This window comes from Canis lupus, chromosome 12 (genome assembly GCF_011100685.1).
Source record: "Canis lupus familiaris isolate Mischka breed German Shepherd chromosome 12, alternate assembly UU_Cfam_GSD_1.0, whole genome shotgun sequence".
In the NCBI taxonomy this organism is placed as follows: Eukaryota; Metazoa; Chordata; class Mammalia; order Carnivora; family Canidae; genus Canis; species Canis lupus.
The window spans coordinates 12,942,322-12,967,196 of record NC_049233.1 but is presented as its reverse complement, the minus strand read 5'-3'; the positions used below and the strand labels follow the sequence as shown (position 1 = coordinate 12,967,196).

The 24,875-nt window shown below is 40.7% G+C and overlaps 1 protein-coding gene across 2 annotated transcripts; it reads right to left on the bottom strand.

The window, feature by feature from the left end:
- Nucleotides 1-688: 688 nt before the first annotated feature.
- SPATS1 (spermatogenesis associated serine rich 1) lies at nucleotides 689-24,587 on the bottom strand. 2 transcript variants are annotated; one of them, XM_038554210.1, is made up of 9 exons: nucleotides 24,540-24,587; nucleotides 24,091-24,236; nucleotides 16,400-16,547; nucleotides 12,464-12,585; nucleotides 11,437-11,598; nucleotides 7,538-7,658; nucleotides 6,880-6,942; nucleotides 1,115-1,230; nucleotides 689-829 (listed from the first exon to the last, which is right to left on the bottom strand). In XM_038554210.1, exons 2-9 carry the CDS (start codon nucleotides 24,215-24,217, stop codon nucleotides 801-803), a joined length of 888 nt encoding a protein of 295 aa, XP_038410138.1. In that variant the 5' UTR covers nucleotides 24,218-24,236; nucleotides 24,540-24,587; the 3' UTR covers nucleotides 689-800. The 2 variants fall into 2 exon arrangements, with proteins under 2 accessions (XP_038410138.1, XP_038410139.1); XM_038554211.1 differs by lacking the exon at nucleotides 24,540-24,587 and adding an exon at nucleotides 22,929-23,038 and having other exon boundaries at nucleotides 24,091-24,223.
- Between the last annotated feature and the right edge of the window lie 288 nt (nucleotides 24,588-24,875).

Here is a 24,875-nt window from a genome sequence, read left to right as displayed (position 1 = left end):
ATACAGTTGACTTCTGTTCCCATCTTTTTCTCCAAGTATTTGCTTCTTATCTGATTGATGAAAGGCCCTAAGATTCAGGACTGGTACTCACTGAGCTCTCGTTCTGCATGGTTTTGTGAACAAAACATCAGAAATGGGGAATGGAGTTGCAGGACAATGTACCGAATTACCACTGGCGATCCAGCCTTCACATCTTTCTGACATGTACCAAATGAATAGTAGAGAAAAATCTCAAATAGTATTAATAAAATGAGAACAATTTTACCAAATTAATGAAAATTTCATACCTGCATTCTACCATTGATTTGAGAGCATCCTTCAAAAACTAAATTTAATTGAATAAAACTGAAGGCAGGCTGTCTACCAGTAGAATTGCATCAGTATTAAGTTCCCTGAATTTGGCATTTGTATTGCAACTGTTGGGAGATCTTGACCTTCAGAGATACATATTGAAGTATATAGTCTATAGGAGTAAAAGGTTATGACATCTGCCACTCATTCTCAAATAATTCCACAAAATAATAATAGCAATGAGAGAGAGGGAGAGAAAATGCACAAATTTTGACAAATGTTAACAATTGTAGATTCTGGGGGAAGGATATGTAGGTAGTTGCTCATTGTATGATTCTCACAACTTTAAGTTTGAAAATTTTCAAAATATAAAGTTAAGAAAAGCAAAGCACAATGATTACTCATCAAAGTCAAACATTTGATTTAGAACAGTCACACTGACAGAAGTGGTCAATTGGAAGAGGCTCTCCAGACTACAGTCAGTGCATGCTCTGTGGGCCTCTTTCTGTTCAGGGTTGTCTTGGGGAATCCAAAGAACCTGTGAATAGAGGCATGGAGTTAAAGGTTGTGCTCCATTATAAGACTAACCATGAAAAAAATAAAAAAATAAAAAAATAAAAAAAGACTAACCATGCTCAACCAACACACTCAACTAGCGATGCCTGGCCATGATTTCGGCCCAAGGAACCACGTTGGGGTAAAGGACACCATCCACTCTGGGAAAGGCTTTGCCTTCTCTCCTCTCTACTGCAAAGCCTCTCAAAAGCCTCTTCTGGGCTTGCCTTCAGTTTTTATACTATTCTATGAAGGTTCTTTAACCCACCAGCAGGGAGCAAATTGTGTATCAAGGGGGACGCTGGTTGCCAATTGTCAAGCTCCTCAACCTCTCTTATCTCATTCTTCAGCCTGTTGGCCTTCTCCTTCACCCAGAAAGGCAAGCTGTAGGAAGAAAACAACCCTGAGTTTGAGTTTGTCCGATGCAAAATGTACAAACACTTTCAGCACATAAGGAATTACATCCTCCAAAGTAAGAAGTCCTCCAACTTAGGACTGATGACAAAATAAAACACCGTGTTAGTTTTCAGCATTTGTCTCTCTCCCAAAGTCAGATCTCTTTTCTGCCCTTCTCTGCCCAGAGATCTGACCCCTGCAACTTGCATCACCTTGAACCCATCATATGCCCCTACCTTTGAGCTGGGCTTGGCTAATCCACTGGAGGCACCAGCAGGAGACCAGAAAGCAGGGAAAAGTTGGGTGAATTTCTCACCTAGCTCCTCTACTCCCGTTCATATCCTGAGGTACCCCAGCTTTGGCAGTGGCTGCATTTTCCACTGCCACAACCTCTTCCAGAAAGTCTTTTTCCATCTCCTGCCACACTGAGCAACAAGATCACTCTTCTTGCTGTTCAGACCTGGGAGTGGTAACAACTTCCCACTGGAGAGAGCCTCTGACTGCTTCACCCTTTCATGTAAGTTCCCTCAACTGTTTATACATCTGTAAACAGCCCTTTCATTACGCTCTCTTCAGAATCCCACCTGAGTGTGCTTTGTTTTTTTGTTATGGCCTCAGCTAATGCAGACGCTTAGCCTCCTCCCAAGTCTGTAGAGATTTGAAAGGACATATGCTGGGCTACACTGCGTATGTTCCAAGAGTTACCAGGAATTGTGACTCCTGATGAGTCAGAGAAAAGAGATGAAGAATCATTTCATCTTTTGGCAGCTATAATTTTCATACATCTTGGGAGAAATGCACCATGATTGGAAAAATGCCCCAATAAATCTGCTAGTGATGAGGAAGTCCCTGCAAGCAGGAAACAGGGGATGACCACATGGGTAATAGGTGGGAGTCAAGGGTCTCATGTAAAACTGACAGACCAATAGTAGAAGCCCAAGTAAGACCGGTAGGATCTTACTTGGGCAATATAGAAAGATTCTAGCATAAAGAATCACTGGAACAAAACCACAAGCTTTCCTAAACATCAAAACAAATAATTTCTTTAACTTTTGTTGAAGCAATCAAAACAGTAAGCCTCGTGGTAAAAATAATATAATATGCATAATAATTGTAACAAAATATGATAGAATTGAAATCAAATATGTCAAATCATTAATTCAAATTATCTTAATTCACCTATTTTTTTAATTTTTTTTGAGAGAAAAAAACACAAGTGAGTGGGGGGAGGGGCAGAGGGAGAGAAAATCTCAAGGAGACTCCCCATTGAGTATGGAGCTTGATGTAGGGCTCCATCTCACAACCCCGAGATCATGACCCAAGCTGAAATCAAGAGTCTCAGACACTTAACCAACTGAGCCACCCAGGTGCCCCTCCATTCACCTATTAAAGAAAAAAAAATTTTTAGGGTGGCTCACAAAATCAAAGTCCAATTCTGTGTCTAAAAGACAGACCTAGGGGCACCTGGGTGGCTAGTTGGTTGAGTGTCTGCCTTCAGCTCAGGTCATGATCCTAGGGTCCTGGGATCAAGCCCTGTATTGCTGAGCAGGGAGCCACCTTCTCCCTCTGCTGCTCCCCCTTGCTTCTGCTCCCTCTCTCTGTCTCTCTCTCACTCAAATAAATAAATAAATAAATAAATAAATAAATAAATAAATAAATCTTTTTTAAAAATAAAAAATAAAACACAGACCTAAAACAAAGTGATTTGAAAATCTAAAAACAAAAAAATGGGTAAAAGTATATTAGTCATATACAAACAAAACAAAGTAAGAGATGTAATCTTTATATCCAGCAATGTATAATATAGGACAAAAAGCATTAAATGAGAAAAAGAAGATTTTTTTAAAAATTTAATTACAGTCAGTTAACTTACAGGGTTATATTCATTTCAGGTGTATAATTTAGGGATTCAACAATTCTATACATTAGTCAGTGCTCATCATGACAGGTGCCTTCTTCAATCCCCAGGATTTGCTTCACCCATCACCCCACCCACCTCCCCTCTGGTAACCACCAGTTTCTTCTCTACAGTGAAGAGTCTGTTTTGAGTTTATCTAAAAAGAAGATATTTTTATAATGTTAATGGCTACAGTTAACAATAGAGACAGAAATATATTAATATTTGCACAACCATTTTCAGTCCAAGCTAGGTCAAATGAACAATTTTAATCAAAAAGATAAATCTGGGGCACCTGGGTGACTCAGTCAGTTAAGCATCCAACTCTTGGTTCAGCTCAGGTCATGATCTCCTGGTTGTGAGATCAAGACCCACTTTGGGCTCTGCTCTCAGTGCAGTCTGCTTCAGGTTCTCTCTTCTTCCCACTCACATGCTCACTCTCTCTCACTCTCTTGCACATGATAAATAAATAAATAAAATATTTTTTAAGTAAATCTTCTGGGTATGTATCTAACTTTGCATCTTGATGAAATAGACCACCTTCAAATATATAGAGAGACAATCCTCAAATTAAACATGGTCACAATGAAGAGTTGTTAAGTTTCATAAAATAAAAATAATGAAAACAACATTTTCTGGTCATTAGATGATAAAAGTAAAAATGAATTACAAAATAAAAATCAAAAACCTCTTTCACTTGGAAATTTTAAATCAAGTAATGTTTTAACCAAAAGAAAGAGACCAAAACAAACTGCAGAATTCTTCAAAAAAATAAGGATAATCTAGGGTGCCTGAGTGGCTCAGCCAGTTAAGTCTCCAACTCTTGATTTTGGCACAGGTCATAATCTCAGGGTCGTGGGATTGAACCCTATGTTGGGCTCTGCACTGGGCATGGAGCCTGCTTGGAATTCTATCTCTCCCTCTCCCTCTCCCCCTGCCCCTTCCCCCTACTGTCTCTCAAAAACAATTTAGAAAGATAGATGATGATGATAGGTAGATAGATAAATAGATAGATAGATAGATAGATAGATAGATAGATAGATAGATATAAAAAATATATATATGGATAATCTACACATCAAAATTTATAACATATAAGCAAAGCAGTGGTCAGAGGCACTTTCATAACCCTTAGTATAGATATTAAGAAAAATTTAAAAATTAATTAAATATCCCATTCAAAAAATAGAAAAAGAAGGGCACCTTGCTGACTCAGTTGGTAGAGCATGCAACTCTTGATCTTAGGGGCATGACTTCAAGCCCCACACTGGGTGTAGAGATTACTCAAAAAAAAAAAAAAAAAAAAGAGGAGTGCCTCGGTGGCTCAATTGACTAAGTGTCCAACTCTTGATCTCAGCTCAGGTCTTGGTCTCAGGTCATGGGTTCGCACCTCACATTGGGCTCCAGGCTGGGTGTGGAGTCTACTTTTAAAAAGGAAGAAGGAGGGATCCCTGGGTGGCGCAGCGGTTTGGCGCCTGCCTTTGGCCCAGGGCGCGATCCTGGAGACGTGGGATTGAATCCCATGTCAGGCTCCCGGTGCATGGAGCCTGCTTCTCCCTCTGCCTGTGTCTCTGCCCTTCCCCCTCTGTGACTATCATAAATAAATTTTAAAAAAATAAATGCAAAGGAAGAAGGAGGAGGAGAAAAATAAACCAAAATAAGCAGAAAGGAGGAAATCATAACAATAGAAGCAAAGGTTAATGTTTTAAAAACAAAGAAAGAGACAATATGTAAAAAGAATACTAAAATTTTTAAAGCTGCTTTTAAAAGAACATATACACAAACAAACCACTATCTAACCTAATGAGGAAAAAGGGGGATAAAGCACAAACACACAAAATAAATGAAAAGGGGAAAACAAGTGAAAGAAGAGAGGAAAAAAATTTTTAAATATTTTATTTATTCATGAAAGGCACACAGAAAGGCAGAAACATAAGCAGAGGGAGAAGCAGGCCCCCTGCAGAAAGCCTGATATGGGACTTGATCTCAGGACCCCAGGATCATGCCCTGAGCCAAAGGCAGATGCTCAGTTACTGAGCCACCCAGGTGCCCTGAAACTTTTTAAATAATAAGACTTTTTGGAATAAAAAATAAATTTGAAAATGTAAAAAAATGATAATATTCTAGAAAAATTAAATATATGAAGATCTTGAACATAGATTTTGATCTACGTGTTGAAGAATAAGTATGTTCCCTCTGTACCCAGTTTGTTGAAAGTTTTTACCATGAAATTTTGGCGAGTTTTTTCAAAAGCTTTTTCTGAATCTGTTGAGATGATAATGATTTTTATCCTTCATTCTGTTAGTGTGGTAGATCACACTCATTGACTTGGGGACATTGGACCATCTTGCATCTCTGGAATAAATTCCACTTGATTATGGTATATGATCTTTCTAATGTACTGTTGAATTTGATTTGCTAATCATTTGTTGAGGATTTTTCATCTATGCTCATCAGGGATATTGGCCTGTAATTATTGTTTCTGGTAGTGTCCTTGTCTAGTTTTGGTATTAGAATAATGCAGACCTCATCAAATGAGTTTGGAAGTGTTCTCCCTCTTCCACTTTTTTAGAAGACCTAGAAAGAATGAAATTAACTCTTCTTTAAATGTTTGAGAGAATTCACCAGTGAAACCATTTGGTTCTGGGCTTTACTTTGTTGGCAGGTTTCTTTTTTGCTTTTTTTTCCTTTTTTTTTTTTTTTTTTTTTATGATAGTCACACAGAGAGAGAGAGAGAGAGGCAGAGACACAGGCAGAGGGAGAAGCAGAATCCATGCACCGGGAGCCCGACGTGGGATTCGATCCCGGGTCTCCAGGATCGCGCCCTGGGCCAAAGGCAGGCGCCAAACCGCTGCGCCACCCAGGGATCCCCCGTTGGCAGGTTTCTAATACTGATTCCACCTCCTTACTAGTCATTAGCCTGGTCAGATTTATTTCCTCATAATTCAGTCTTGTTAAGTTGTATGTTTCTAGGAATTTACCCAGTTGTTTCTAGGTTGCCTAGTTGTTTAGAGTATAATCTTTTTAAAGATTTTATTTATTTATTTGAGAGAGAGCACAAGCAGAGTGAGGGGCAGAAGGAGAAGCAGACTCCCCACTAATCAGGGAGCCCAATATGGGGCTCGACCTCGGGATTCCAAGATTATGACCTGAGCCAGAGGCAGATGCTTAACTGACTGAGCCACCCAGGCACCCCTGGAAAGTGAAATTTTTTATACTGATACATATCGTTTTCTAGGTCTAAACCCTACTTGGGCAAATAGCTGAGGTTCAGAATGGAGCTGAACTTAAAATATGAAATCAGAGGAATGATACTTCCCCCCAAGCATGAGACTATTCCGATGGGTTTTTCTCTGCCTCTTCAAACTCTACCATCCTCCCTGGCTGCATTCATTTAAGCATGGGTCTTTCTTTTCCAACAGCTCTTAGGTTTTAGAAATCAGGGACCCTGTCTTTTTTCTCCAATAAAACTCCCCATAGTGCATACCTAGCACAACACAGGGCCTCTGGCAGGCTGTCCATTGTATTAGCTGAAGACGTGGGCAACCCAGCTGCCAGACTCCATAGTACTTGCCCTCCAAGTGTCTCACCAAAAACCCTCCATACAAACTGCCCACCCCTGCTGGTGTGTTAAAGGTCCTCTGTGTTGGGTGTCTATGAGCTCCTCCATAGGAGAAAATTATAAATAACTGATGACTTCGTAAAGATCGGTTAGTATAAAACACGGTGAGAGAACTCACGTAGGAATTTGTGGAAGAGGCTCAAGTGGAATAAATGTATCATATTTCTTTTCATAAGGCACTCTGGAAAAAAAAAAAGGCAACCATAACATTGGTACGGCTTCTACTTCTATCATTGTATTCAATAAAATGTCTTATTTTCTGGTTTTAATGGCCACCCATGGGCTTCAAAACTGTAAAGCTATAAAGGTGATAATTCCTATTTTAATTTTTACTAAACATGCTTAAGCCAAACATGATTAGTTTTTAGTTTTTTAAAACATTAATGTAATATGCCAACTCTTTTCTTTTAACCTAATGAACCTCCCTTTCTCCTCAGTCGCTTCAGTCTTAGTTCCAAGTGTACATCAATCCAATCAGAAGTCACTAATAAACAATCTGATTCTGTATGAAACTGAAAAGTCTTCAGATTTGTGGTGACAACTAATAGGGGCAAAATTAACAACCACCTTTTGGTAGTCAAGATCCTGTGTATAATTTCAATTACACATATGCATGTGTACAGACACTAAGGAATGAGAGATGAAAGTTTTTAGGAATTATCAGCAACCATGTTTTGTTGGAATCTACTCCTTATGAAATATACCTCATATATAGTACAGAGAGATTCAATTCCTTTAAAATTAGTGAACTAATCCTGGCATTCACATACACTTACATGGAGAAATTCACTGGTGGGAGAGTTGATCCTGTTTTGTGGAAGTCTTTACTCTGTTCTGGGTACATATATGGGTTATCTCCTGGAGTTAACGTTGGTATTCCATTCCTAGGATCAATATCTGTGAAAGATATTTAAAAACAAGATCATAAAAAGGACTGAAGGCAATCCAAAGATATGCTCTATAGATATGACAATGGAAACGAAAATTTCATGTTTTATTACGAGGTACATATTATTATGCTGTTTGTGATTGTCTTGCCTTGAGAAGACGAAAAGTGTGCTTGAGAAACGCTGTGTTTGGGAGATTTTCCAGAAAGTGTCATGATTACCTCACCCTGGGAAAGAAGAATAGCTTAGGTTCAGATGGGATGTTTTTTGGTTTAAAGTGAACGGTGAATCAAAGGTATCTGCAACGAATGAGAAATCTGCTTAAAATCTGAGCATTGGTGCACTTTGAATCCCTGTGTCCTATAAAGCTTAAGAAGAAACTGTAATTAGACTCTGCCTCTCTGACTGGATCTCAGAAGGAAATTAGCTAATGAGGAAGAGCTATAGAAGACAAAAATTATATTTTCAGGCCAATTTCCTTACAACCCATAACCACAGACCACATTTTGTTCTTCCATCTGTGACAACAAGTTAGGTCTTTAAGGAACTCCACCAATGGCCTCATCATAGCTAATGGGTTAGAGTCAACCATTTATGAAACATATTTTGATTGGGTTTTTTCTATAATAAATGTGTTGAATTTGGCTCTGATCATGATCCTGGGGTTCTGGGAATGGCCCTGAGTAGGGCTCTGCGCTCAGTGAGGAGTCTGCTTCTCTCTCTGCTCCTCCCCCAGCTCGTGCTCTCTCTCTAATAAATAAATTAAATCTTTTCTAAAAAGAGAGAGAGACTTGAGAGACATTTTAACTAATCACTCAGTGTGGATCTTATTTGACTCCTAATTCAAACTATAAATATGTTTAAATTTTGTCATTCGTGAGGCAACTGAATGTTTGAACACTGAATATTTAGTGACATTAAGGAATTATTCACTTTTTAAGATATGAAAATGGTATTGTGGTCATATTAATAAAAATAATCCTTATCTATAAGAGGTACACACTGAAAATATATACAGATGCAATTATCTGATGCCTGGAATTTGCTTTAAAATAATCCCTGGAGGAGAGGGATAAAAACGAAACAAGATAAGCCACATGTTGATAATTGCTGAAGCTAAGTGATCAGGTAATATTATGCTCTTCTCTCTAGTCTGACATATGTTTGAAAATGTCCCCCCAAAAAACCTTTCCTTTGTAATAAAGGTAAAATAGGGATTATCAGTGGAGTTAGGGGAGAAAATATGTCATATTCAGGAAGAAGCCTCTCAGAAACTTCAAATATAAAGACAATACTCCATTTGTTAAACGGAATAAGAAGCATGCAAGTGATTGTGATAATTTATTCTGTATACTCAATAAATATTTCACAAGTATACCTCTACATTCATTTAGTATGTATAAAGACCATAAAACAAAGGAAGGAAGGAAGGAAGGAAGGAAGGAAGGAAGGAAGGAAGGAAGGAAGGAAGGAAGGAAGGAAGGAAGAAGGGAGGGAAGGAAGGAAAGAAGGAAGAAAAGAATAAATAGAAGGGTAATAATAATAAACAAAATTCAGGATAATGTTTACTTTGAGTTAGAAGGGAAGTGATAGGCTAGGGTTAGGATTTGAGTCAGTCATGATCATCCCATTTATTTTTTATAAATACTTGCTGCTGGCCCATTTCTAGGCAGTGAGACACAGGTGGAAGGAAGGCTCCTAAGGACCATATGAGAAAAACTTCCCTTCATTCTAAAAGGGGAAGGCAACAAGAGAGATTCCTCTTTTTCATGTTTTGAAATATAGGCATGATGCATGGAACTGCAACAGTTCTCTTGTGGCCATAAGATGACAAGTGTGAAGACAAAAATTCAACACAACTTAGAATAGCAACACAGAAAGACAAAATGAGTCTATATCTTTGATGACATCACTCAGCAACCAGTCCATATAGGCCACCTAGATTCCAAAGCTTCTTGTTAAATATATAATAAATATCTTTTGATTTAAGCCTGTGATAGTTTGGTTTTCATCTTACCGTGACCAAGAGCTTCCTAAGTACTCTACAGCTAAACTTAGTCCCTTCCTGATTTTTCTCAGTTGTTTCATATTTAAATAAATCATTTCTGTTCTACCGTATGGCTGCATGTCAGTTGGGAGTGAGAAGGGTGTGTCCAACAGGCTCATATGACGTCGGGGCTTTGGTGGAAAGCTTTGGGTCACTGTCCGCAAACCACACTGGTATCTGATACCCACCTTATCTCTGCTACTCTCTGAAGGTTGGCATTTTATTTCTGTTGTCTGCTAAAATGTGTCATCTAGTCTGATCCTCAGGAAGCCAGCCTCCTCCACAATGAATCAGGTGAGGCATAAATCTGTTCTATGATCCCTGGCCTGATAGTCCCCAGTGCACCATACGGTGATCTCCCAGCATTTCAGTTGTGAGACCTGGGCAGCTCTTCTGGCTTGCCCTCTTCATTTCATCCTTTCTCTGTGTCTAAACCTCCTCTGTCTTCATGGGGCACAAATGCAGCTGTTCTTTCACATCTCCTGGGTGGGTGAACCCCTGAGGCTGGTTTTCTGCCCAAACATTGCCCACAGCTCTCACTACTCTGTTGCTCAGTCAGAGCAGATGCCATTCACTCTGACGCTGGAGGTCCTCCCTCAACCACACTCTGAAGCAGAAACCCCAGCTAGAGCCACATCTGATCACCTACTAGATTTTGGTGTCAGGAATCAAGCAGGATGCAGGACTCCTCAAGGCTCCCACATCAGTGACCACTCTCCCGTCTCCCTTAAAAAGGTTTCTTGGGCATCTCTATCCAAACAAAAGCTTTGATCTTCAAAACTATTTGCCCCTGCTACAAGTTTAAAGGTCTGTTTTGAAACTCAGAAATGAGAACTTTCAGGGACGCCTGGGTGGCTCAGCAGTTGGGCGCCTGCCTTCGGCTCAGGTCATGATCCTGGGATCCAGGATCCAGTCCCGCATCAGGCTCCCTGCGAGGAGCCTGCTTTCTCCCTCTGCCTATGTCTCTGCCTCTCTCTCTCAGTCTGTGTCTCTCATGAATAAATAAATAAATCTTAAATTAAAAAATAAATCTTTTAAAAAATGAGAACTTTCTCTTTTTTTCTCTTTGTATTCCTGCCACAGCAATACATTCAGCAATAGCTGCCTCCTATACAGGTATTTCTAGAGAAAAATGTGCTATAATGGTCCATTGGTACTCAGCAACCCTAGGATCTTTTTTCTTTTTGTAAATCTATTTTCGGTAGGTTGGGACAGATAATTCACCATGTTACAAATATATATATATATATATATATATATATATATATATATATATATATATTCATCTCAATTACTTTTAATATAATAAGCTATGAAATAAAGTGTGCACTTCAGGCTAGGGTTTATGGGATATTTTCCTTTTGAAGACTATAATGCACAATTTAAATACATATGATGGGCAGCATCTAACTGAAACAAAAATTATTTTCTTCAGACATGAATGAAGGTTTCTATTAATAAATAGCTGAGAGAACTTATCTGAGGACTTAAATGTCACATTAGCATTTTCTGAAATTCAGAGAAAAACAAAAATGTGGATCAGCATATGTTGGGAGTTCTTTGCCAAAAAGTACAGTCTGCCAACCATCCTTTCTTCACTTTCCTTTCTTCCTGGCTGCACTAGAGTGACATAGTGACCCCAGAGAGCTGACACCAGCCACGGAACATTGGGCCTGCAGAACCCAACTCAAGAGAGTATTTTTAGGCATGGCACAGTCAAGGTCCAGGAAGAAAATATTACCATATTTCTTCCTCCCAAAGCACTTGTCCACTATTCTCTCTGATAGAGACCTCCTGTTGCCAAGGAAGACTCCATTAAAGAAACACTGCTTTCCAACATGGTAGGTGTGGATATTGCTGCTAAATCTCGGGTAAAATGTCCACTCAGGACGATGCCCATCTTCTGCAAGACATCAGAAATCCTTCCATCAGCATCTCTCCCAGCCTCACATAATGCAATTAAATGACAGAAAAGTTGTCCCAGGGAAACTCTGACTGTACTGTACTTTATCAATGTATATAATTCCTTGCTTCCACATCAGGGGCAGGGTTAATCTCTGGGGGATTAGGTTCCAAAAGGAAGGGAAGTGGAGAGAAAGGTATCTAAGAGGCCTCTTTTTTTTTTCCTTTTTACCCACTCATCCAAAAATAAAGCCAATTTTATGGTTGGAAGTGATATACGGAATGGGAAGCTCAGAGAGTTTTATAAGCACCTGTGATCCAACCTTCACTCTGATAAGCAGATAGGAGAAACAGAAGGCCCATCAACCAGGGAAAGGCCAGGCCAACCATGGCAATTCCAAGTCTTCTGTGTAAAATGGTAGGTCTATATTAGCCACCTAGATTTATATGTATTCACACAGAAAGAAATCCATGATCTCTTATGTACTACTTTCCACTAGTGCAAATATGGTTATATATATACTACAACCTATATATACATAAGTACATACATATACACAAAATTCCTCATGGCTATGGGGAACAATGGGGATACTGCTGGAAAACACTGGAAAAGGGGTTTTTATACTCTAAATATTATTTTAAAACTTTGCCATGGTACTTTTATCATTTTTATATAAAGCCATGTCAGTTTTGAAAAATATATAATGATAGCTCTGCAGCAGAGTCACTGTAAGAATTAAGACAAAATGTGTCAAACACCTAGCACTTCCTGAGTCTTCAGTGAACAGTGCCCAATAGTCTGGCAGACTTCTGGAAAGCCCTGGACATGCAGGCAGGCAGAGGAGGTGCTATGACATACTCACTTGTCTGTAATTTAAGCAAGCTGAACTCCTCAGGATATTTATCCTTCAGGTCCTCAGGCAATGATGTTTCAGAGGAGTGAACAGAATGTGAGGAGGATTTCAGATCCAAATCTGCAGCAAGGCTGGAAAGAGGAAGAGGAACAATTAGATTATTCCATGTTCTTAAATGGGTAGTTAGAACCTGATTTTACACAGTTTACACTAGAACTACCCTCACAATAACGAGGCCTGCCCCTCCATAAATGTCCACATCCTATCATTTATTTACTCACAGTCTGATGGGACTGACACATAGTCAAAAGAAGCATCCTAAAAAACAGTGTGATGACTCTCAAAAAAATATAGTATCCCCATATAACCCAGTGATTTCACTCCTACCCAAAGAATTGAAAACAGAGACTCAAATTCTTGTAAACAAATGTTCTTTGCAGCATTAGTCACATTAGCCACACAGTGGAGACCACCCAAATGTTCACTGGCAGGTGAACTGATAAGCAAAGAGTGACATTGACATACAATGGAATATTATTCAGCCATAAAAAAGAACGGAGTTCTGATATACGCCACAACATGAATGAAACTTTAAACATTGTGCTAAATGAAATAGGCCAAATACAAAAGGACAAATATTGTATGATTCCATTTATATGAAATATCTTAATAGGTAAATTTGGAGAGACAAAAGGTAGAGGTTAGTAGATTAGGATAGTTAGAGTACCAGGGTCTAGGGAGAGGGGAGAATGGGGAATCATTGTTTAATGGGAACAGTGCTTCTGTCTGGACTAATGAAAGTGTTTTAAAAATAGCAGTGAGGGACGCCTGGAAATCTCAGTGGTTAATGTGCCTTTAGCCCAGGGCATGATCCTGGAGTCCCAGGATCAAGTCCCACATCCGGCTCCCTGCAGGGAGCCTGCTTCTCCCTCTGTCTATGTCTCTGCCTCTCTCTCTCTGTCTCTCATGAATAAATAAATAAAATCTTTAAAAAAAAATAGCAGTGATAGTTGTGCAACATTGAAAGGTAATTAGTGCCAGTGGGTAAAAATGGATAAAATGGCAAGTGTTATGTTATATATAATTCACCCCAAATTTTTTTTTAAAAAGGAATGAAGTACTGATACATGTTGCAACATAGATGAATTTTGAAAACATGACAATGAATAAAAGAAGCCAGACACCAGGGCAGCCCGGGTGGCTCAGCGGTTTAGTGCCGCCGTCAGCCCAGGGCCTGACCCTGGAGACCCGGAATCAAGTCCCACATCGGGCTCCCTGCATGGGGCCTGCTTCTCCTTCTGCCTGTGTCTCTGCCTCTGTCTCTCTCTCCTCTCCGTGTATTCTTATGAATAAATAAATAAAATCTTTAAAAAAAAAGAAGAAGCCAGACACCAAAGATCACATATTCCATTTATATGAAATGTCCAGAATAGGCAAATCTATAGAGATAAAAAGTACATCAGTGGTTGTCTAGGGCTGGGGCGATAGGGGACATGGTGGGAGTGGCTGCTCAAGAATACAGGCTTCTTTTGGGGGTGATGAAAGCATTCTAAAAAAATTTTTTTAAGATTTTATTTATTTATTTATTTATTTATTTGGAAGACAGAGTAAGTGAGGGAAAGAGAGCACATGAACAGGGGCAGAAGGAGAAGGAGAAGCAGACTCCCTGCCAACCGGAGAGTCTGGCTTGGGGCTCAATTCTGGGCCTGCAAGATCATGACCTGAGCCAAAGGTAGACGCTCAACCAACTGATCCACCCAGGTGCCCCAAAAATGTTCTAAAAACCATTGAATTCCACACTTTACAAGGGTGAATTACACACTATGTGAATTACATTTCAAGAAAACTCTCACCAAAAGATATGCATGTTTGATAAAACCATTAAATGGAAATGAAAAATCAATAAATATAAAGAGAAGAGGAAGACGTAATCAAAAAGCAAACCTAAACTGAAATGGTTGTAATAACAGAGCATTGCGTTTAGTGCTGAAGTTCCTGGCCATTAGGAAAAAACCTACAACAAACTATTTTTCAGCAGAGAAAGCAATCACTTCTGGTTTAAGTGATGTTGCATTTGACAGGTGGCCTCAGACAGTGTCTTTAGGTATCTGTTATCAAATCATGGAATATTTTCTTATAATATTACATCACTCTCATAGTTGAATAGCTTCCAAGCAACTTCATGATCCTCGTCTCATTTGCTCTTTGCTAATACCCCTATGAAGTAGGTAGGATCAATATAATAATTTCCATTTGAAAAGGAAATGGACCACAGAGAAGGTAACGCTAAAAACACACATAGACAGGGTCAGAGCTGGATCTGCAGTCTAACTTTTTTATGGTGCCCAGAAATCATAAACAACTATAGTACAGTAACTCACAACTCTTATATAGCTCGATCTCTGGTTTTAAATTTTATTTTTTTTAATTATTTATTCATGACAAACACAGAGAGAGAAAGAGACAGAGACACCGGCAGAGGGAGAAGCAGGCTCCATGCAGGGAGCCCGACGTGGGACTCGATCCCGGGTCTCCAGGATCACGCCCTGGGGCCAAGGCAGGTGCCAAACCACTGAGCCACCCAGGGATCCTCTCTGGTTTTAATAAACATATGAATACAAATGTCCTTTAACTTTTATAACATGCAGATAGAGCAAAATTGCAATAACTCAGAGTCCCCCTTCCCAGTTCAGAACATACGATAATTTTAATATTCGGGTGATATATGTCTCACCTAAATATTTTTTAAAGGCTTTCCTAAACAAATTATATAGAAAAGTTCGCAAAGATAAAAGGAATTTTCCAAAAAAAATTTAGAACGAATAATGTTTGTTTACTCAACAAACATTATGGGATCCCTGGGTGGCGCAGCGGTTTGGCGCCTGCCTTTGGCCCGGGGCACGATCCTGGAGACCCAGGATCGAATCCCACGTCGGCCTCCCGGTGCATGGAGCCTGCTTCTCCCTCTGCCTGTGTCTCTGCCTCTCTGTCTCTCTCTGTGTGACTATCATGAATAAATAAATAAAATCTTTTAAAAAAAATTATCTAAGTACGTTTTGTGGCAAACACCATTCTAGACACTAGGAATTCAAAGATAGTCTCAGCCTTCAGGAGCTTAAGATCTAGGGGGAGAGGGCACCTGGCTGGCTCAGTGAGTGTAACATGAGACTCTCAGGGTTGTGGTTTCAAGCCCAATGTTCAGTGTAGAAATTACTTAAAAATAAATCTTTAAAAAATATATTAACATTGATTCTCTAAAAGGTAAAATTATCATGATTTATAACATTGTTTTTATACTTTCAAAATTTCTACAATGCACTTACTTTCATTATAACAAAAATTGTTTTTAAAAAAGGCTTTCAAAACTTTTTACCGTAAAGAAATCTAAACAGAGAAAAGCACTTACAACAAATACAGTTTTACAAATAATTGTAATGCCAGCCTTCCCCTCGCACTCTTCCCCTCACCCACTATTCACCAGAAACCATGTGTGTGTCCCCATCCTCAGGAATTAACCACTATCCTGACTCTGACTCTTATGGTAATCATGGCTTTGCTTTTCTTTAAGATTTACCACTACGTATGTATTCCAAAAAATATAGTTTAGTTTCGCTTGCTTTTGAACTTCATAATGACAAGCTTGCACAGGCAGCACATATTGTACGCCATGGAGTCTTCCAATCACTTTCCATGTATTTACTTATTTAATCCTCCAAACAATTCTATGAAATATTATCTCCATTTCATAGATGATAAAACTGAGGCCCAGGAGGTAATTTTCCCAAGTTCATACAGATGAACTTGCCAGAGCTAGGATTTGAACGTAAACAGTCTGGCTCCAGAATCCATGCTCTGGCCAAACATGACATGCTACCTCTCAGAATGTTGGGCTTTCTGGTCAGAATTTACCCCAATAGTTATGGTCTTCATTGCACCTTTACTTACTCTAGGTGAACAGACACTTTGCACGGGCCTGGAGGCTCACTCACACTAAGACATGTTTCAACAGAAGATGAGGGGCTGACCTTTCTGCCAGAGGGTGTTGTGTTGGCAAAGCATCCCTTAGATTCCAGAAAATCACTGTGTTTAGTACCTGAAAACACATCACCATTGGATTTCATTAAGGAAATGAAATGCCTACCCCTCCCTCTTGTTCCCTAGATTATATAAATTAGTTTCAAAAACTAACATTTATTGAGCAGTTATTGTTATTGTGTATTGGGGATCATGTTAACACCTTACACACATTATCCCATCTAATTCCCATAACGGCTCACAGACATAAGTATTGCTTATCCTTCCATTTCACTAAGGCACAGATGAGGTTAAGCAACTTGCCTAAGATCATACAGAAAATACACACCTAGGTCCAGATTTGATCACAGCTCTTGTGACGCTAATGTCAAAAATCCTAACTACTATGCTAGACCACTTGTCCCTCCAGAGTCTGCCTACCTTGAATTAAGTGGAAGAGAGAACATCTGAATCAAGCTATATATCTGTACATTGTATTGAGCATCTCAAGACAATATTCCAAAGGATTTATTCATGGAAAGACTGATGAATAATCCAAAGAAGTGCCATCAGAAACTTCCATGGGTTCCCCTCACACTGTAGTTGTCATTAATTTATATATACGTCTTCCCCACCAGACTTACTATGATGTCTTATTCACCTTCGCAGCATCCAGAACAGTGTCTGACACAAAGTAGATGCTCAACAAATATTTGAGCACATAAGTGAAAAAGAATTATAACTCCCCAAACCACTTTCAATTACAAATAAGGCAGTCCTGAAAGCCAGGGTTGTCAGCTAGAGAATCATAACTATTATCTTCACTCTGCTATACAATTACTGATTCGTGAAAGTCAATCTGTTCTCTCATTATTTTATAGAGCTGTGTGCCTGGCCAGTCACTTAAAAAAAAAAAAAGTCAGATGAATGGTTATTGCATTTCCATATGCATAACTTTACAGAGCATAGAAGCTCAATAGATACAATGTAACCTCTAGGTATAAGGAAATTATAAAAAGTAGGAAGCAGACCTCTGTGACTCTCCAGTAATTTCCCTCCCCCCCGCCAGTATCCCCATTCTTGGGTTTTTCAGGGTATGGCATAGGGACTTCCTGCATCAAAATTACTTGGGAAGCCTGTTAAAAATACAGATTCTCAAATCCCATCACAAACCCACCGAATTAGAGTCTCCCTAAGTGAGGGCTGGGAACCTGCATTTTGAGTAAGTCCTCCTTCCTCTGCAGCAATTAGGCTCATGTTCTGCAGTGATATTGCTTCTCTTCAAGTCTAGCTCCACCACTGCATTCTATCCCATCCCACTTGCTGATTCACAAATGCACAGAATTTCTCGAATTTGCTTGGTTACGAGGATCACCCTGGGGCGCTTGTTCAACATACGTATTCCAGGGCTATGACCCAGACCTACAGGGGAAGACCTGGGTATCATTTTGGTTAAGAAGCATCTCAGTGATACTCAGAGCCAGGCAAACATAGGAAGAGTTATTCTGGAATATGCCACAGTACCTAGAGCAGTCCCAGGTAAAGGAAGGGTCAACAGATTGCTTGAGGTGTGAGTAGCTGGGTGAAGTGGAGTCCAGGGGAGGGGCTGAAAAAGACATGGAGCTATGAAGAAGAGAGCACAGGTTCCCAGTAGCCAAAGGAGCAACCACCCACCTACAAGCCATGAAAGTAGTGTCAACAAATGTAACATAGACCACACTCTGACCACAATGCAATACAATTAGAAATCAATAATAAAAAGACAGCCAAAAAACATCCATAAACTTGGAAACTCAAACCACACTTCTAAATATTTCATATAAAAGAAGACATGGTGATGGAAATCATGAAGTGCTTAATGGTCAATGACATAAGTACTATAAATCAAAACTTGTGGTTATCCAAGTAAAGCAGTAAGTAGAAACTAAAGCCTGAAATGCATTTACTGTATATCCTGTATTTCACCAAATATGAGGCACCAGCAATTCTAATAACATTAGTATTTTATGTACCACAAAGAACAAAGGCTGCCAATTAAACTGTGACAGAATGCTTTATTATATATTTATTGAATCACTCTCTCAGACTTAATTTTAGATTTTAAGCATGGATCATCCATGTGCATGTTCAAAGAAGGAAAATATAAGCAAAACAAATTGGTTCGTATAAGCCATTCTGAAACCTTGCATTCAAAAGTCTGATTACTGAATCACTTTTCAACTCAATCAGCTATGTCCACATTTTCCACCTAAATTGACCTCAATGCAACAAGTATGTGGGTGATGCAGCACTTCTTAAATAAGTGCTCCTCAAAGCCTCTGGAACATTCTTCCAAGGCACTGACACACCTTCTGCATTATTCAGTGCTCATTCAGCAAAGTTTCTAACAATGACTTCACATTTGCTGCTGGGCCCACTCAACTTCAGAGATGACAACTCTGAAAAATGTCCATGGTAGAACTGACTGGTTAAAAAACAAAGATTCCAGGGATGCCTGGGTGGTGCAGTCAGTTAAGCATCTGATTCTTGATTTCAGCTCAGGTCATGATCTCAGGGTCTTGAGATCAAATCCCCCGTCAGGCTCTGTGCTCAGCACGGAGACTGCTTGAGATTCTTTCTCTCCCACTCCTTCTACCACTCCTGCTGATACACCCTCTCTCACTGTCTCTCTCTCTCAAATAAATAAATAAATCTTTAAAAACAACGAAAAAACAAAGATTCCAAAAGTAATGAGCTAAACTTGCAATGCAATAAATAAGGAAAAAAAGAATAAGCCCCTCAAAATGATAAGAAAGGATATAATAAAATAAAAACAGAAATTAATGAAATGGAGGTGGGGGGTTGGGGTAACTGGGTGATGGACATTAAGGAGGGCACATGATATAATGAGCACTGGGTGTTACATAAGACTGATGAATCACTGAACTCTACCTCTGAAATGTCCAATTACTTGTTCAAGGTTACAGAGCTATAGAGTATAATTTATAAAATGTAGTTTGATGTTACAGTAATCAAGATGGTATGGCACTAACCCTAACAGATAAATCAAGAGAACAAAAGATAAAATGTACATAGAATAAAGTTTTATGTAAAAGTGGCATTTCATATCTTTAAGGAAAGAATTGATCATTCAAAAATACTGTTGGGGGGATCCCTGGGTGGCGCAGCGGTTTGGCGCCTGCCTTTGGCCCAGGGCGCGATCCTGGAGACCGGGAATCGAATCCCACGTCGGGCTCCCGGTGCATGGATTCTGCTTCTCCCTCTGCCTGTGTCTCTGCCTCTCTCTCTCTCTCTCTCTCTCTCTCTCTCTCTCTCTTTCTGTGACTATCATAAATAAATAAAATCTAAAAAAAAAAAAATACTGTTGGGGGCAGCCCAGGTGGCTCAGCGGTTTAGCGCCACCCCAGGGCGTGATCCTGGAGACCTGGGATCGAGTCCCACGTAGGGTTCCCTGCATGGAGCCTGCTTCTCCCTCTGCCTGTGTCTCTGCCTCTCTCTCTCTCTCTCTGTCTCTCATGAATAAAAAAATAAAATCTTTAAAAAAAAAACTTGAGGGATCCCTGGGTGGCGCAGCGGTTTGGCGCCTGCCTTTGGCCCAGGGCGCGATCCTGGAGACCCGGGATCGAATCCCACGTCGGGCTCCCGGTGCATGGAGCCTGTTTCTCCCTCTGCCTGTGTCTTTGCGCCTCTCTCTCTGTGACTATCATAAATAAATAAAAATTTAAAAAAAAAAAAAGATTATATTTAAAAAAAAAAAAAAAACTTGAAATAAAGGATGTACCTGGAGAAATGATAATTGAATGTTTACATAATCTTAGCTTGGGGAAGTTATTTCTAAGATATCAAATACAAGCAAAATAAAGGAAAAGATGCATAGTTTTGAATGCATATACATTTAAAACTTCCAGGACATCTGGGTGGCTCAGTGGTTGAGCGTCTGCCTTTGACTCAGGGCGTGATCCAGGGGTCCAGGATCAAGCCCACATCAGGCTCCTTTCAGGGAGCCTGCTTCTCACTCTGCCCATGTCTCTGTCTCTCTCTGTGTGTCTCTCATGAATAAATAAATAAAATCTTTAAAAAAAAAAACCTTCCATAGCAAACTATAAACTGGAGGAAAGTTTATAGCATACACAATAAGAAAAAGAGTTAATAGTTACAACAAATAATGAGTTTTTATAAATGTATAAGATGAAAATAAATACCCAAAGAGAAAAAAAAATGGTCAAAGGACATGATTAGGTAATTCATTAAAACATACACACACACACACAAATAGCCCATACACATTTGAAAAAAAAATCCATCCTTCCTAATAATCAAAGAGATGAATTTAAAACAAGATACCAGGGCATCCCGGGTGGCTCAGCGGTTTAGCACCGCCTTCAGCCCAGGGCGTGATCCTGGAGACCTGGGATCGAGTCCCACATAGGGCTCCCTGCATGGAGCCTGCTTCTCCCTCTGCTTGTGTCTCTGCCTCTTTCTCTGCATCTCTCTGTGTCTCTCATGGATAAATAAATAAAATCTTAAAAAAAAAAAAAACAAGATACCAGTATTTGCTATGAGTTTGCAAATACCCAACATTGGCACAGCTTGGGGGAATGGCATTCTTGTACATTGCTAGTGGAAACATCTCCATCTTACTAAAAAGCACTCAGCCATATGCATCCTCCAAAGCCTGTGAGAAGTGCACTTCTGATGCAGTGGTTCTACTTCTAGAAACATATCTATGAAAAAGGTATGAAATTTACCTATAAGTGGTTGACTTTATTTTTTTTAAGATTTTATTTACTTATTCATAAGAGACAGAGAGGCAGAGTCATAGGCAGAGGGAGAAGCAGGCTCCCTGCAAGGAGCTGGATGCGGGACTTGATCCCAGGATCCGGGGATCATGCCTAATCATTTTTTAAAGATTTATTTATTTATCTTAGAGACAGAGGAGAGAATGCATGTGGGGGTGGGGGAGCAGAGGAAAGAGAGAGAGAATCTTGAGCAGGGCTCAGATTCAAGCCTTCTGTCGAGGCTCGATTCCACGACCCTGAGGTCATAGAGTCAAAGTCAAAAGTCAGATGCTTAACCTACTGAGCCACCCAGGGCCCCAGTGGTTGCCTTTTCATAGCATGTAAACATTCTAATTATATTTGCTCTTAAAGGACTGGAGAGTTCACCAAAGCAAGAACTGGTTGCTATGGATTGTTTTTTTTTTTTTTAATTTTAGGACCAAATTTTAAATATATTACATAACCCTGAACAGCAAGCGGTGAAATCGTGTCTACAAATTTAGCATATTTCCTTGTTTGCTTAAGAAGTTTTGTGTTGGCAACTGTCTAGAAAGCGGCCTGTGGTTCCTGTAGCAGGCGAAGACTTGTCTGACAGGCAAGGCAGGTAGGAAGAGCCATCTCTCTGCTAAACAGGCAAAGAGCACATCCTCCAAATTGAACTGACTACAGGATCATTCTAGAAGTAACTAAGCCTCAAATCCAACCTGTAGACACTTAAACATGGCCTCCGGCTGCCTCTCCGCAATCCCTCAAGTAGAAGAGTGCTAGAATTGCAAGTCTGACCCCTCACATTCTGACAATGATGCTCTCTGGTTTTTTTGTTTGTTTGGTTGGTTCTGTTTTGTTTTGTTTTTTTAAGATTTTATTTATTTATTCATGAGAGACAGAGAGAGAGAGAGGGAGGCAGAGACACAGGTAGAGGGAGAATCAGGCTCCACACAGGGTGCCTGATGTGGGACCTGATATAGGACCCGATCCCGGGACCCCAGGATCACGCCCCAGGCAGAAGGCAGGAGCTACACCGCTGAGCCACCCAGGGATCCCCCAACTCTTTGTGTAAACAAGTAATATCCAATTACTTCAAGCAAGTCCATTACCTCCCCAGCCCAGCTCCCATCACCTGCCCCACCTCTATCTAGCTCACTGGGCTGCGGTGATACCAAGCAGCTAGGGTACATCCTTCTTGAATTGATAAATGTTATTCAAATTCAATGTCCAGTAAGCCGAATGGTAGGAAACTCTAACAAGTTCGCTAAAACACTATGATTCAACAGAAAGGACCTGAGAGAAAGTTCTGGCAACAAGAAAGGAATTTAGGGAGAAATGGAGACTTTAGAAGAAAGTCTGTTTCTTTGGTACCATCTGTGGAATTCACGCTAATTATTTCCATTTCTTTAGGCAGGAATAACACCTTACATAACCAAGGCACTTTCACATACTTGTCATCACAGCCGATTTACACAATAGCATGGTCTGGCAGCAGAAAATAATACATTAAGCCAAGTTAGCTTAATATGGATACCTTTTAAACAAACACTCAGTTTCTCACTCCTGCTTATCTGCTCAACAAACAACCTAAGTGTATGTAGGACCGTGGTTTTTAACCTTTTTTTTTTGGATCACAGAGTCCCCTGAGAAGTAATGAAAGCAATGGGCTCTCCTTGCTGGAAAAATGCACATACACCCACAGTTTTGCATTCATCACCAACTGGTTCGTGGAGCCCCTTCCTGCTCGAAACCCATGAACTCCATGTTAATCTGAGCTCAGATACGGTCTGCTGATGGGACACACCTACAGAACAGAAAAGGAAGTCATCCACCTTTGCTTGATGTGCTCTGAGGAATCTCAGGGTCTGGTGCTCTTCTAGTACCCCTAACTCAAAACCATGAAGCCCCTCTACCCCACCTTTAAAACAACAGCTCCCTCCATTACCTGAGCTCAACCTGGAAGCTGCAAAAAAAGTCTGGAGCTTAAAGTTAGAATCCCAATGCCTTTGTCTCCTTCACCTAGCCACATTGGGCAATTAATGGTTCTAACTCCTTCTGCTCTTCTGGTCTCCACCTCTGGGTGGGCCCGGGGAGTCATACTTCTCTCTCCATGCAAAGGAGAAGGAGGAGGAGGAGATTGGAGATCAGTAATACAAAAGACTGAGGACCAAGCAATGATCTGATGGGGCAGAGACAGAACATTCTACAATGTTCCCTTTTTGCAGCCTGCAGGCTACTCACCTATAAACGCCAACCTAGGCATATACTCATTCCAAGGTTTTCCGAGAAACTATGGCTGTTCCGCTCCATGATCCTGTTCTCTAAAGGCAGTGTGCCTCCAAACACCCTTCTCAGCCTTCAGAACTGATTAGGGAGCCACCATCCATTATTTAATTTAAACCTTTCCTTAAAGTATTCATACTTTCCACCTGAGCTGCCCCAGCCCATAAACAGTGCCACAAATATACTAATAGCTGAGCAAAGGGGGGGGTGGGGAGTAGTGGATGAAAGGGTATAGGTTTGGGGGACCAGAAGACTACTGTCAAATCTCAACTTCACCATTTATTGATTGAAGTCCTGGGCAACTCAAACCTCTGGCTCTCTTTATCATTAGTAATATACCCCTGGGGCCGTTATGAGATCCAAGGAGGTAATTTTGAGAATCTCAGCTTTGAGCTGCTACCTGCCTCATCAGATCTTGGCTTAACACAGAAGTGGGCTACTATTCAGGGAGTTCTTTCTATATGCTCGCAAACTGGCCTGCCTTTAAATTTTAAGTGGTCTGAACTTCTCAGCTTTAGTATGCTTGGATCTGGGGACCAAATCCACACCCAGCCCTCCTGACTTCAACTCAACTGTATCTCTTCTCCACCACCGTCATGTCAGAGTCTCTTTTCTCTTGAACCTTCTCCAGCTCTCTGCTGCGTGTCGCTCTGCAGATGGAGGGGAGATGATAGTCCCGTGGAGAGCTTCCAGCGTGCATGGACTCGGCTATGCATGTGCTGATTTTAAGTATTAAAAGCAATCCGGAGACAAAGAAAAGACCTTTGTAAGAAAGGCATCCATCAAAGCAAAGAAAGAGAAAGTCCACAAGCCCTTGAAAAGCCCAGAGGGCAGGGCTGACGTGTGCATCAGAGCCTCCCTGCCGGTCTCCCTCTCTCCCTCTCCCCGGACTTTCCTCGCCCGGACGTCCCCCGAGTTCCCCTGGGGTCTGTCTCCGCCCGGGATCACTGCCCCGCCAGCCCCGGGTGCTTCTTCCCTTCCCATCCCCGGGCTTCCTTCCCCCGTTCCCCCCCTGCGGAGACCTCCACCGTCTCGCTGCGAGACCAACGCACCACCCGGCGGGCGAGGAACCCGCGTGGAGCGCGAGGGCGAGGGGCAGCGGGGCGGCCAGCTGCGCGGGGCGGTGGGGGGGGGGTCCCCAGGCCCCCGGGGCCGCGCAGGGCTCTGCTCCCCGCCCCTGCCAGCTATGAGAGCTGCTCAGTGTTTCTGGTTTGTTTTTGTTTTTGTTTTTGTTTTTTTAAGAGTTGTGATTTTTCTCCAAGCAGATATCATTATTGGAACTGTAGCCTCTGGTGGCAGTTGAAAGACAGGCCGTGCACAAAGCTTGCAGATGCCTGTTCATAATTGGCATTGATTAG